Source organism: Ailuropoda melanoleuca, chromosome 8, assembly GCF_002007445.2.
Source record: "Ailuropoda melanoleuca isolate Jingjing chromosome 8, ASM200744v2, whole genome shotgun sequence".
Classification (NCBI taxonomy): domain Eukaryota; kingdom Metazoa; phylum Chordata; class Mammalia; order Carnivora; family Ursidae; genus Ailuropoda; species Ailuropoda melanoleuca.
The window spans coordinates 103,748,957-103,761,959 of NC_048225.1; the positions used below are offsets into that span (position 1 = coordinate 103,748,957).

The 13,003-nt window shown below is 56.0% G+C and overlaps 1 protein-coding gene across 1 annotated transcript in view; it reads right to left on the reverse strand.

Moving 5' to 3' along the window:
- The window catches only part of PIK3C2B (phosphatidylinositol-4-phosphate 3-kinase catalytic subunit type 2 beta), a 61,607-nt gene that overhangs the window by 26,533 nt on the left and 22,071 nt on the right, over positions 1-13,003 (reverse strand). The window contains exons 4-13 of the mRNA XM_034667662.1: positions 10,240-10,340; positions 9,463-9,617; positions 9,068-9,188; positions 6,152-6,263; positions 5,930-6,009; positions 5,515-5,578; positions 3,876-4,022; positions 3,234-3,267; positions 1,966-2,161; positions 825-947 (exon numbers count right to left, since the gene is read on the reverse strand). Of these exons, the coding sequence (XP_034523553.1) occupies positions 825-947; positions 1,966-2,161; positions 3,234-3,267; positions 3,876-4,022; positions 5,515-5,578; positions 5,930-6,009; positions 6,152-6,263; positions 9,068-9,188; positions 9,463-9,617; positions 10,240-10,340 (1,133 nt within the window). The remainder of the gene's footprint in view (positions 1-824; positions 948-1,965; positions 2,162-3,233; positions 3,268-3,875; positions 4,023-5,514; positions 5,579-5,929; positions 6,010-6,151; positions 6,264-9,067; positions 9,189-9,462; positions 9,618-10,239; positions 10,341-13,003) is intronic.

Below are 13,003 nucleotides of genomic sequence, written 5' to 3' on the forward strand. Positions count from 1 at the left end.
AGATACTGAAGTTCCAGTTCTGCTCTGCAAATAAGGACTCAGATCCAGCCAGTCTGGGGAAGTGAAGCTGGGGGCAGCAAACCAGGGGCTCTCTGGCAGTTTGGAGGGAGGGCAGGGCAGCACACAACACGGGCACAGGGCGGGCGCACACCTGCAGCGCCTCCCCTCCGCACATGCTTGCCTCCATTTCCCTCCTGCTCCGCTTGGCGGATGCCTATCTTCCCAACAGCAAACCCTGGTCAATAAATGCTGATTAATACCGTCTTGTGTTTGTGGTTTCGTACTTATATTTATACTTTATCTCATCTCAATGCCACAATGGCCTCTGAATTAAACAAATGGCCCCACTTTACAGTGTGAGGCACAGAGAAGCCAAAGAGGACGTAGGACCAGAGACACACCTAGAAACAGAGGCTTATTCTTATTCCTGTGGCTCCCAGCCCATTCTTCCTTCCTCTGGACAACCTGCCCTTTCCCATGAAGAAGGAAGAAAGCACAGGCCCCTCTCCCTATTCCACGGAAACTTTGGGAAGAAGGGAGAAGATGAGAATCCTTCAGACTAGTTAAACCTTTTAAGGGAGACAGATCAAGACAAGAATTATCATGAAAGCTAACCATTAAGTTTTAAACGATCTTTTATGGTTTACAGAGGGAGCTTTTGTGGATTAGAAATGGTACTGGTCCCCCTGGAAGGGTTAGGGAAGCGGAGACTCAAGAGGCTGAGGGCTTGTATGGGTAGGGTTCGTGGGAGAGCCTGGTTCACTGCAGGTGACCCCTCTGCGGGGTCTGCAGGGGCGGCCCCGGGGCCCAGGGGGAGGGCTTACTGCTGGTCCCAGATGATGAGATGGAAGAGGTACTTGGAAAAGTGAGCCTTTCGGGTGCAGAGGGGGCTGCACAGTTCCTTCCCGCCGTGGCTGAGGGAGCAGGAGAGGTAGAAATCTTCATAGCTGCAACAGAAAGAGAAGGATGCTCAGCTCCCCAAACCGCATCACAGTCACCCAGCATAGGCCAAGCTCCATTTCTCCTGCGAAGACTCCTCCCTGGTCCCTGGGGGCTAGAGCATGGGGTCACAGGGACACGACAGCCAAATCGGATTTGTGAAAGCTTCAGGAGAAGCAACTGGATCTGGATCCCTCCGCCCACCTTCAGGCTCCACGCTGGGCCCACGGTTCCCACCCCCCTTCGTTATTGGGGACCAGCCTGTGCAGCCAGCCGCCTCCTTAGAGTCGGTGGGTGTCCGTGTGCGCATGCCCAAGCCAAAAGGGTGGGGGGGGGAAATGAAATCGACATATGCCGACGTGAATGCCAACACATGGGGGTCCCTGTGGCTCGTGACAGGTGCCTGACAGAAGAGGTCAGAGAAGGCCCTGGTTTCCCAGGCTGCCTCCTTTGTTCTCTGCCAATCGCCCAGAGGAATACATTAAGTGAGGAACAAAGAGGCAGGGGGGAAGGGGGGGGTCCGCAAAGGAGGGAGGTGGAGCCAAATGCCTTTTCCCCCAGGCCCTGGATGGCAGGGACCAGGCAGAGGAGCTAAGGATTACCAAACGAAGGTCCCCCTCCACCCACCCCTGCAGGCCTAGGGAACTTCCGACAAAGGGTCATCTCCCACCTCCCCTCCCCCTCCCATTGTACGTCTGCAGAGGAGCGCAGTCATTGGCCTTGGGGCATGCACGAGATCTGGGAAGCTGCCATCTGTTGCAGTGTCTCCATCAGCTGGCCTGGGGTGGGTGGGGGGCTGGGATGCCGATGCAACCGGCGCTGAGAGGGCCTGGCAGCCTCCTCTCCATCTCGCAGGGGACCTCCTGCCTCTCCTTGGGATGTCCCTGCCCACAATCCCCCTCAGGCACTTGGCTCCTTAGGTGCGCTGCAAGGCCACAGACCGCCAACTCAGGACAGTGGGGTCGCCCACAGACAGGGAGAAGCCACTCTGCTCACTCCCTAGAGGACATTCAGCCCTGGACTCACCTGGTAGCCCAGGTGATGGGGATGCGGTGGGTGGCATAGACAGTAAAGGCCAGGGGCCCCGAGAACTGGCAGGCCTCCTGGACCAGATCGTGCTTGCGGCTCCCATGCACAGCCGTCTGGAAGTCCGCATCGAAGGTGCTGCCGTAGAGTTCCACCAGGTCCAAGATTGCGGCTGTCAGAGCTTCCACAACCTTCTCTGTGAAAGGAAGGGGTCACAAGGAAAGGTCGCAAGGCCTCAGTGTGCCCCATCCTGTTGCCATGGCACTGGCGAGGATGGTGTACCCCAGGGCAGTAGTCCCCAAATGCCAGTCGGTTTCCAACAGCCACGACGAGGTTCACCCAGCTGTGGTGAAATGAGGAAAATAAAAGCAGGATCACAAGCTTCTCTCAAAATGATACTCAATTTTAAACATTCTCCTTATTTTTACATAGGGCTACTTATTTTGTGTAAAATGTCCTTTCTTTTGGGAAATAGTGGGATTGATAATTGTCATTAACTTTGAAAGTCATTGCTTGGCAAAAGAAAAGCAGACAATTTCTATGTTGGTCCCTAAAATAATGCTTTGTTCAGGGCGCCTGGGTGGCTCAGTCGGCTAAGTGTCAGCCTTCGGCTCTGGTCATGATACCAGGGTCTTCAGATCGAGCCCTGTGCGTGGCAGGCTCCCAACTCAGCAGGGAGTCTGCTTCTCCCTCTGCCTGCCACTCCCCCAGCTTGTGCTCTAATAAATAAATCCTTAAAATAAAATAAAATAACGCTTTGTGGGCAGATATTAATTCATGAAATCCAAACGACTGCAAATCACCAACCAAGAACCCCAGAGATACAGGCTTCGCAGAGAAAAGTTCTGCTTGAAAGACTCACTAGCGAAAAATTCTTTATCACCTTCTCCCCAGGCCTATTCTGGGTTGGAAACACAGGCATCAGGAGCCTCCTGGAGAATAATGACACCCCTACCCTAGTAAGAGCCCAGGGCTAATTTTGCCTCACCACCCCCAGCTTTCCACATACACTACCTCATCACCATCTCCCAGGGACACCACAGGAATAACTAGTAAAAATAATGAGAAAACATTTTGTGGAAAGAAATGTGCTCTCCAGCTGGAAAACACACACACACACACACACACACACACACACACACACACACACACACACACAGAGGCAGACCTAGACCCATAAATCAAGGGGCCAGGGAGAAAAAGCAATCTGGGCAGAGACCTATTTTCAGCTGCCCCTGCTGAATAAAGACAGAGAGTAGTTCCCTTACCTCGGTTTTCCCTCACAGCCAAGACAGTGGGATCCTGTTGGGGGAAAAGGAGAGGGAGGGGAGCTTCAGGGCTGTGGCCTTTTCTGGCACAGCTGGAAGAAGGGCTTTTCACAGCTGTGCTCATCTGGACCAGACTGGCCTGAAATGTGAGAAGCAGAGACTCTCCAGGGAAGACCGGCGTAAGGGTTTGTACCAGAGCCATGTGATGGACACTGGGAGCCAGACCAAGGTTAAAGTCATGTCCACCCAAATGAGACACTCCCTCCCTCAGTCCACTGCAGCCCCGGTCGCAGTGGCTATCATGCTGGCCATGTGTGTACGGCACAAGGCCCCCACTGCGGAGTCACGGAGCCCCTGGCTCAGGGGAGGGTTTGGTTTTGCACCCTGATGGGTATGCAAAGTGCCAGGCAATGCCTCGGTGATTATGAATAAAGCCTTTGCCAGCCCGGGCTCCTGGCGATCAGTGCCGGGGCAGACCCTCGCCTACCCTCATCCTCAGGAAGAGGGGACACAAGAACTCTTGTGGTTAAACTCCAAACCTGCAAGGTGGAGGTGGAGAGAGGACCTTTTGAGTAAGTGGACACCTAGTCACCCAGTTACTGTTCTCCTCCTCCCCCACACTAGCACTCTGAGCCCCGTTACCTTCTGAATTTTCGGCTGCATGCGGGAGGGGCATGGGGGTAGCTGGTTGAGGGCACTGGTGATCTCAGGGGTCTCCACGGCGGCTAGGGCGTTGCAGATGGCTTTCACGGACTGGACTACCCTGTCGGCCTTCAGTGGGAAGTCCCCCTGTGGGAGGCAGCACAGCGAGGCTGGCATGAGCACTCTCAGCCTCCAGCACCCACACTGTTGAAGGAATGGGCTGGGAGGAGTAGAGGTTCATGACCCTCAGAAGTAACAGTGGACTCCCATGCTTGGTTTTCATACGTGCGGCATTAGCGATGTTTGAAATCGCTCCCGTTGAATTACATGAGCCTTGTCCAGGTTCCCAGGTCTTTTCAGGTCCTCCCTGAAACTCCTCTGATTCCCAGACTCCTTCTGGCAGCTACTGTACAAACACGTAACACACACACACACACACACACACACACACACACACACCCCAGAGACATGCAGTTTTAATAAAACCAACCCACAGGGAATAGCAAGGAAGCCAGAGGCCATAGTCAGGCCCCTTTGCCCAGGCCGCCTTATTTCTCATTCTGTCACCTAGACCTTCCAGGAAGATGGCATCTCAGTACCACAGACAGGCCACACCCCTATGTTCTCCTCTGCACTTGGGCTCCTGCTGTTTTCTCACTTGGAATTCCCTCACCTGTCCTGTCCTGATTACCTATGAAGTTCAAATCATGATCAGCCAACATCCAGCCTCCTTCTCAGAGCGCCCCCTGGCCAGTCTCCCGATCACTCTCCAAGAGCCTGTGATAAGTTCACCCTGTTCTGCCCACTAAGAGCCTTATGTGACTATCCCATCTTTCCAGCAGGAACACGGGCTCCCTGAAGGCTAAGACAATCCTTATGCTTCTCTACCCACAGCAGCCACTAACGTAGGGCCAGACTAGTCCACAAAAGGGGCTCAGACACCTTCCCCCTCACTACAGTAAATGTGGGTGTGGAGCAGAGGCTGCTGGAGAAGGGATTCTGGTGGTGGGTAGAGGACTGAGCTAGATATAATGCTCAACTCCCCCAAAGGGAAGAGTCCATGACCACTACGAACTGGAACCATGAGACAGGGTTTTGAAGATCACTGTCCTCTTTTTTTGGCAGGGGGGGTGGTTCATGACATTTGGGGCAAACGTTTATGCTCATGGTTTTGAGGCTTAAAACTCCACGTGAATCCAAGTGAGGAGAGTCCTAGCCTGTCCCTACCTCTGGGACCCTTCACCTCCTGATGGTTTTCCACCTGTGACTCCAGCACATCAGAATGTCTCAAATCAGAGGTTCCTGGCTTTGCTCATAGGATGCGCATTCTGGAGCACATTTAAGTACAGCAGCCAGGCAGACAACTCTAGTCCCTCAGTGTTGGAGTTGCCCGCTCCAGAGACCGGGATCAGGGCATAGCTCTTGACCGGCTTCCACAGAGGAGCGGAGCCAGCTTGCCAGCTGCCCAAGCCAGCGGTCTTGGTTTGCCCAAGGCCTAGGGGAATGGAAAGAAGTGCCCTGCTGCTAGATTTTCAGTGTCTACTCCAGATCCCTTTAGGGCCGGCTGGTCCCGGGACGACTTTGGGAACGTCGAGGAGGAGCTCTGGGCAGGTGGGCCAGCCCCATGATGTATACTCACGTCGGCCAGCAGGAAAGCATCCACTACATTGTGGTATGTATCGAACAGAAGATCCAGGGCCTGCCTGGGGAGTTGGGGACAGGGAAAAGTCATAGGAGAGGTCAGGACAGACCCAGGGTACTGGGAGACCCATTCTCTCCCTCCCTCCCCACAGCTCAGGATTCAGGCTCCAGTTTAAAGGGGTTCCTACTCTTTCTACAGGTTCACCACCCCTCACCTGGAGAATGATGGCCAAGTGCTAGAGGGAAGGCATATAACACACCCTAGAGTGGGGATCTTCTGCTAGAATACTCTTGGGTCTCATCCCAGACACCTGTAAGAACCCCTGGCTCTGACAGAAAGGCAAGCAAGTTATCCATTGGGGTCCCCTCACAGTTCCTATTTGGCCCACATCCAAGATGGCATCCACGCTCACCTGCTGATGGTCTGTTTGACTGGCCTCTCTTGCAGATGGACGAGGTAGTTCAAGGTGGAGGGGCTCTGGTCATCATTCACCTGTATAAGAAGGGTACTATTCAGAGAGGAGTGGTATCTATCTCAACTCAGTGCTCCTACCCTACTCCTATCACCTTCTGGCCACTCCACCTCCCCACCCCCGTGCAGCCATCCACTACCCCCCACACGCCTCCGCACGAACCGTCCGGGCCAGGTCACTGCGTACAGCTTTCTGCTCCATCAGCTGTAGCCGAATGTCGATGTCAAACTTGCGGCAATACTGAATGTACTCGTGGCTGCCCAGGGCATGCTTGCTGGTGGAACAGGGGGATAAGACCATTAGCACCCTGGGGACTCCGTGGGAAGGGAGATGTAGACCTTGACCTCGGGGAGAGAAAAACAGGAGGAAGCGGGCAGTGACGGGGGTACCACCTGGGCTCCTGGAAAATGTCATTGTAGAGCTCAGGGAAAGACACGGAGGTCTGTCTAAAGAAAAGCCACCTGAACCACGCAACCTTGGTCTGCACAAATGCTGACTTCCCTTGTCATTTATTACCTGTGTCATCATCACGGACCACTCCATGGGTGGGCCTTCTCGGGGGGGGGGGGCAGCGATTAAACCCCATTCTCTCGGCTTTGATATACAGGACACTTTGGAAGTCACCTGTGCTCCGGCTGGGGCATGGAGCTCACTGAGCGATACTCTCCCCACACTGTGGTCCTCAGTCTCCCTCTCCCTACCAGCAGCGACTGGGGTGCTGAGGCCCACCAAACCAACCCACCAAGATTCTAGGTCTGTAACTCCCAAGCCCAAAAAAGTCTGCTTCTCCCCTCCTCCGTGGGTCCTATCCGACTGTGAGTAACAACACACATCTCTGCAGACTTCCTGACCAACACCCACCTGCAGGCCATTCACTGCTCGAGCGACAACACATGAGACCCTGTCGACCCGAGTCTCGCGGCAGCCTTGGGAGTCCCTCCGTGACCCAGCCTTTTCCTCCCTCCCAAATCACACCAGAGTCAGAGAGGAAACCCAGGAGAAGGGGCAGAGGGAGTCTGTCTCACAGACCAGCACTGCAGGCCTGGGCCGGGTCCCAGCAGCTGGGTAACAGAAGCCGGAAAGGGACTTCCTTCCTCGGTAGAGCTGGGAATCTAGGCCAGAAATGGAGGGGAGAGGAGGGTAGCAAAGGGGAGGAGTCTGTGCAGAAGCCGAAGAGGTGCCGGCCTGAGACCAGTCTGGGAACAGCCGGGACTTAAGGGGTTCTCCACAGCCTGAGGGGCCAAGCCTCAGATCTAGGCCCCAACCTGCCAAGGCTGAGCCAGAGCTAAACCTTGCGGGTGGAGAGGCTGGGCAGGGGGGTCTGGTGGGAGTGCCTCAGGAGGAAGGAAGAGTGTGGTGGGGGTGGGGGAGGCAGCAGGAAACCCAGCCCTCCCCTGGGACCGTCTCAAGGTTCTTATCTGAGAGCAGCCTGCATCCTGGACCCACCACGCCCCCTCAGCATCAGCCCCTGCTCACCAGGGTGGGAAACCACAGGGCTTCCTTGGGAGCCAGCAGCTTTCTAGAACCCCCAGAGGGTCTGTCCACCTCCACCCAAGGCAGCTGTCTGGTGCTCAAAGGTCTAGGATTTTCTGTGGGGTGGGAGGGAAGAGAAGAGCCTTGGTGGAAGAGGGGGGCTGCGGGACCAAGAGTCTTGGACACTGGGGTCCCCTGGGGACTTGACAGACCTTCTCTGCGGAAGGCCTTCCTCTGTGTGCATTCAACTTAAGAGTGGGAGGGGCATGACCTCGGGACCATGGATCTGGCTGCACCTCACGCTGAACACTCCAGCTGGGTCTTGGCAGGAAGTCAGAACCTGACAGCTGGTCTACCATCTTTGGCTCTGGGGGCTCAAGGACTATGAGAGTATCCAGCTAATGGATCCCCATGCTCTCCTCCCTTTGGGATGGTCCTTCCCTGCTCCTTGGGTCATTCTCACATTTAATCCTTGCTACACTTTAGGGAAGAAACTGAGGATCGGGGTTTTATGCCTAGTAAGTGGCAAGCCACAACCCAAACCAGCCATACTGGTGTGACCCATTATAGCCCCTTCTTCCCTTACAACAGTGCCTGGGGTGCTCTCTGCCAGGAGACCTTGAGTCTAGGACCCCTTCTTATTCCTCTAGGGAAGGTGAGTACACATTGAACACCTTTGAACAGGGTTCCTGGGGCTATGCCACGCAGGGCCCTGCCCTTCCTTTCCCCAGGGTGAGAGAAACCAGTCAAGAACTGCTCTAGCCATTGGTCAAGCATCCTTGCATCTCGAGCAAGGGGTGGCACTCATCCACCACTCCGAAGAACTGAGATCCAGGCCTCTCCCTTCCCCGCTGCCAAGGCCTGCTTTTCCTGAGAGGCCAGGGAAAGTGGGCAGTAGGCGGCCAGAAGCCTGGGGAGGAAAGCACATCTCTTTTTTCCTTATCTGCTGCCTTCCAGCTGATTCTAGAGGCTTGTCCCCCTCCCTCCGGCCCCAGCACTCAGAGCCCCAGGGCAGTGGAAAGGGCATAGTGTAGCTGGTCCGCATCAGACTTTCCAGGAGGCTGCCTGCTGCCCAGGGCACTGGATGGAGAGGAGCTGGAGGCAAGCCTTTGGTGGAAAAATAGAGGCACATGCCGGAGGGGGAAAGGTTTCTTGGCAGGGAAACAGGGAAGAGGGAGCATTTGTAATCTTTCCCCTAAGTTCCACAAGGGCACTTCTGCCCAGTCCTCCATCTGCCCCTGCCCATAAAGACACACAATCTAGGAGAAGTAGCCCCTGACAGTCCCCTCTCCCCCTCGGCCCCACACCCGCATCTCTCCACACGCAGATGTCTGCAAGCAGATATGACTTAGTCTTTGCCTGGTCCCAGCTCCAAGCTCTTTCCACAGCAGACTTGGCTCAGAAGCCGGCCAGCCCTGCTGGAAGACAGTGCCTGGGGAAAGTGCGACGTGGCTGTGAGTGTGCCCAGAAAGCAGTCGTGAAACCAGGGAGGGGCTGCCAGCCCTAGGCCGCCAGCCCAGCACCACCCCGAGGAAGCCCCCTGACAAGCCTACCACCCAGAAGGCAGGTGCTGCTTCCTACCCGCCTTGCCCACAGTTCACTCACTTCTGCAGGAACTCCTCCAGCCCGCAGGGCTTCAGCACAAAGTTCCCCACATCCACATCCCTCAGTTCATCGTGGGTGTAGCACAGAGTCTGATGGATAAGCAAGTCTACGGTGGAAGAACCTGTAACGGGTAGGGTGGGGGAGGGATGATGGGGGAGCCGGGTTCCTGGCTAAGCATTCTCCAGCACCACACAGCTATCCCACAATTTGGGATTGGGGAAAATGACCGTGGGCCCCTAAAGCTGGCCCCAGAGCCTGTCCCCTAGAGAAGCATCCCCACTGCCCCTCCTCAGGGCCACAGGTGGGGTGGGACTTGAGGTCAAAGGCCCCTATTATCCAAACCACAGCCATCCCTGCCCCACCTCAAGGGATGCTCATCCGCCCTCCCCACTTACAGTTGCAGGTAAAAGTGAGTGGCTCCTGTATGCTGTCACACAACACGGTCACCTTCAGGTTGACCTCATCCCCGAGGTGCTCTGGGCTCGGGGTGACAGCACTCCAGACATAGCCGGTCAGGGAGTAGTCTTGGACGTCAGAGCCAGATCGAAGGCTGTGCAGGAAGAGAGGGAGAAGGACCCTCGCTGTGCCTTCAGAAGAGAGCAGTCGAGAAGACGCCTGCTGGGACCCTCCCACCCTGAGGCCAAGGGCCCTTCTGTCCTGCTCAGGCTGGCCCTCCAGGTCTATAGCCCAGGATGGGGGGGGCAGTGGGGAAGCAGCTCTGGGAAACCATGTTCTTAACACATTTGCTACAGTTACAAAATGTTTCCCAAGCCCTACTGAATGGTAGAGACAGCTGACAATGACAAAGCTTTCTGTGCTAAATTCAATGCAAAATTCTCCCAACTCCATTTCCTTTCTCTTTTAGCTCCAGGTAATATACTCTTAGCTCCATCCAGGGTGCTTCCAGGGTGCGTCTGCTCCCGAGGACAACTGAGCCTGAAGCCACTGGGATAAACTGTCTGTTGGATCAAGGGTTCATAAACTTTGCCCAAAATGTGATACTTCTTAGATTTCAAAGAGCCCACAAACACCTGTTGTAGGAAGCACCCCATAGCTGTGAATTGAGACGGAATCAATATGGCCTCCTTCCTTCCTAGAGAAAGTTCTGAGCGGGCTGGCCCTCCTCCCTAGCCCCCAGAGCCCTCCCCGACACCCCATCCTTTAACTCTTACACATCCAGCATGTGGCAAAATGCAGCAACTTCCTCATCTCTTTCCTCTAAGACCTCAAACAATTCATGGCCATTGACTACAGCACGGCGTCGCAAGTCCACCTTTAAGAGAAGGGCAGCTGACTCAGCACCTTTTCCCTCACGGCGCCCCCCCCCCTTCCCACAGGCTGCTCCCACGTCTAAACCCTGACACTCTGGGTGTAAAGGCTTTTGAAGCACTGAACATTCAGCGGCACAGGAAAATGTGGGAAATCCAGCAATCTCTTTATCTGCTGTCCCAGGAGACTGGGAGCCAAGTGGAAAAGAGAACTCGAAGCCTTGGCTGAGGCTGGAAGTCCGGGTGGGATGGACAAGAATGTAGTCAAACCTCCTCTCCCGGGGGCACGGGGGTGGTGGCGGGGTTGGGGGGGGTGCCAGCATCTAATAAGCTCAACCCAGGTTAGGCAGCACACAGCACTGCTGGGTCCCCGGGCTGGCTTTCTGGGGGTGCTCCCGGGGGTGTGGCAGAGAGCTCTGCAAGCAGCTGTTTTTTCTCCACCCCGCTGTGGAGGCCAGGGCCAGTGGGTTGCCCAAACAGTGCCCAGGGAAGCTGCCTTGGGGCAAAGGCCTCAGCATCCACGGCAAGCCCCAGGGACCCAAAGCAGACAGAGACGGAGAGCCCTCAGATGGAGGCCGTGACTCAGACACACGTGCCTCCTCAGTCAATGCTATTTGAGGAAGAAAGTACCAAAGCGGCTTTCTGGGCAGGAGAGAACCTGGAGAAGGCTTAGCTCCTCCTGGCTCCTGAGCGTCTCTCTCTCGGTTCTGCTCAGCGGGGTGTCAGGGGGGCTGCCTGGGCCCCACTTCCTATCCGAGAACCTGCGTGTGGTGGTAGGGATTCTGTCAGAGGAGACTCAACCTGTCTCCCAGCACAGAGCTGCTCTCAGTCACCCCAACGGGTGCTAAGGCGGCCCTCAACCAAGGCCTGCAGCCTCCCAGGGAGGAGGAAGTGGTGCGGGGAGCTGGGGCATGGCAGGTCTCTGCCCAACAGGCCGCCCCCTGGGCATGAAGCTGCAGCTCGGATGGGGCTGGAGCCCCAGGCTGCATCCGGCAAAGGCGGCCACTGCCAGCAGCTGCTTCCGGGGAGCTCCGGCCTGTGCACAGAGCAACGCTTCACCTCTCGCCCTCCCACTGGCTGTTCTCATGTCCCCGCCCCTGGGGGCAGACGGCAGCAACTGAGCTCCTCATTTGAATATCCAAATTGTTTCCTCTGAGTGACCCCTCTCATTAGCCTTGCTCCCGGGGTGAGCGTGGAGGGGTGCAGAGGGGCGGGCGGCAGTGGGGGCAGTTGGCATGTGAGGCCCTTGCTCTGCCAAGTTCCAGCCTGTGTCCCACTCACAACAATAGTACCACTGTCAGCAATTAACCCACAGAAGTGAGGGTGAGAGAGTGACAGAGACAGAGAGACCGAGAGACAGAGAGGGGAGGGGAAGGGGAGGGGGCTAGAGAACAGAGTGGTACTGAAGGCCATTTTCATGCCCTTCAGTACCACTCCCTGGCTCCGTAAGAAAACAAAAGCCACTTACGTTTGCCCTGCTGGCAGGCCCTGGTGGAATCGGCCGATGTTGGCTGGGGGAGTCTGCCGGGCCGAGGCTGGCAGCGGGGGTACCAGGCTGGCATTCAGAGCCAACCATTTCCAGAACTGGCTTCACAGGCCTGGGATAAGGAGGGTCCCTCCGTCTGAAAGCCCGGTGGAGGCGGGGCGGTGGGATGGGCCGAGGGCCCGAGGGGTCCCCCCGCCCGGTGGGATGAGCCCCTGCACCGAGCTGAGGTGGGGATGACCAAGGCCTCATTTCCCCCCTAAGAACTGGCAAGAGCTTTTTGCTCTGCCCTAGCTTCCTCAAGGACACTCTGGACCAAGCTCCCGCTTAGAACCCCGGTGACACGCAGGGGTTAGGGGAAGGGTGAGGCGGTGGGAGGAGGAAAGAGAGATAGGGAGCAACAGAGGTGACCACCTACCCGGGTGGCCTGACTCCGAGCAGGCCCCGCTCTGGGTGAGGAACTCGGAGCCGGGAACAGGAATCTCCCCGTCCCTATAAATAGCGGGAGCAGCCCCACCTCTCGGAGCAGGGCCTTTAAAAAGCCCTGAGCTCCAGAGTCGTGACTTCTCAAGAAGCTGATTCTGCTCTGGGGGACTCTCTTAGCAGAAGCACAGGAAAGAAGGACCACGTGGCTTTCCCAGAGTTGTGAAGGATCCCAATTGCTGGGACACAGGGCGGGAAAGCCCCCGTGTCCCTTAGACAATGGATAAGGAGGAAACAGGGATGGAATGAAGTGCAGTGCTGTTCCTACGGAAGCCACCAGCCGTGAGGGCACCTCCTGACTCCCTCTGGGGTCAGGGCTTCCAGACCCAAAGGTGAAACTCCAAGTGGCCTCAGGTCCCACCCACGGAGATGCTGCTGACACTCTTTTAAACCAGTGAAAAAAGATCAAAGCTGTCCTGGAACCTACCCCGTGCTTCTGTGTGGATACTTGGCTATTTTATACTGTGTACAGACAAACGCAAAATTAGTATTGTCACACTGCATATCTTTCCTAAATATTTTCACTGTGAAAGCAGGTGGACAGCGGGGCTGCATAAAATGTGAATGCCCCAAATGTCACCAAACTACATACTTCAGACGGCCGAGATGGTAAATCTAGTTCTGTATAGTTCCCCGCAGTGAGAGAGAGAGAGGAGGAGAGAGAGACAGGCAGAAAGACACAGGGGAGCTAGAAATAGAAGC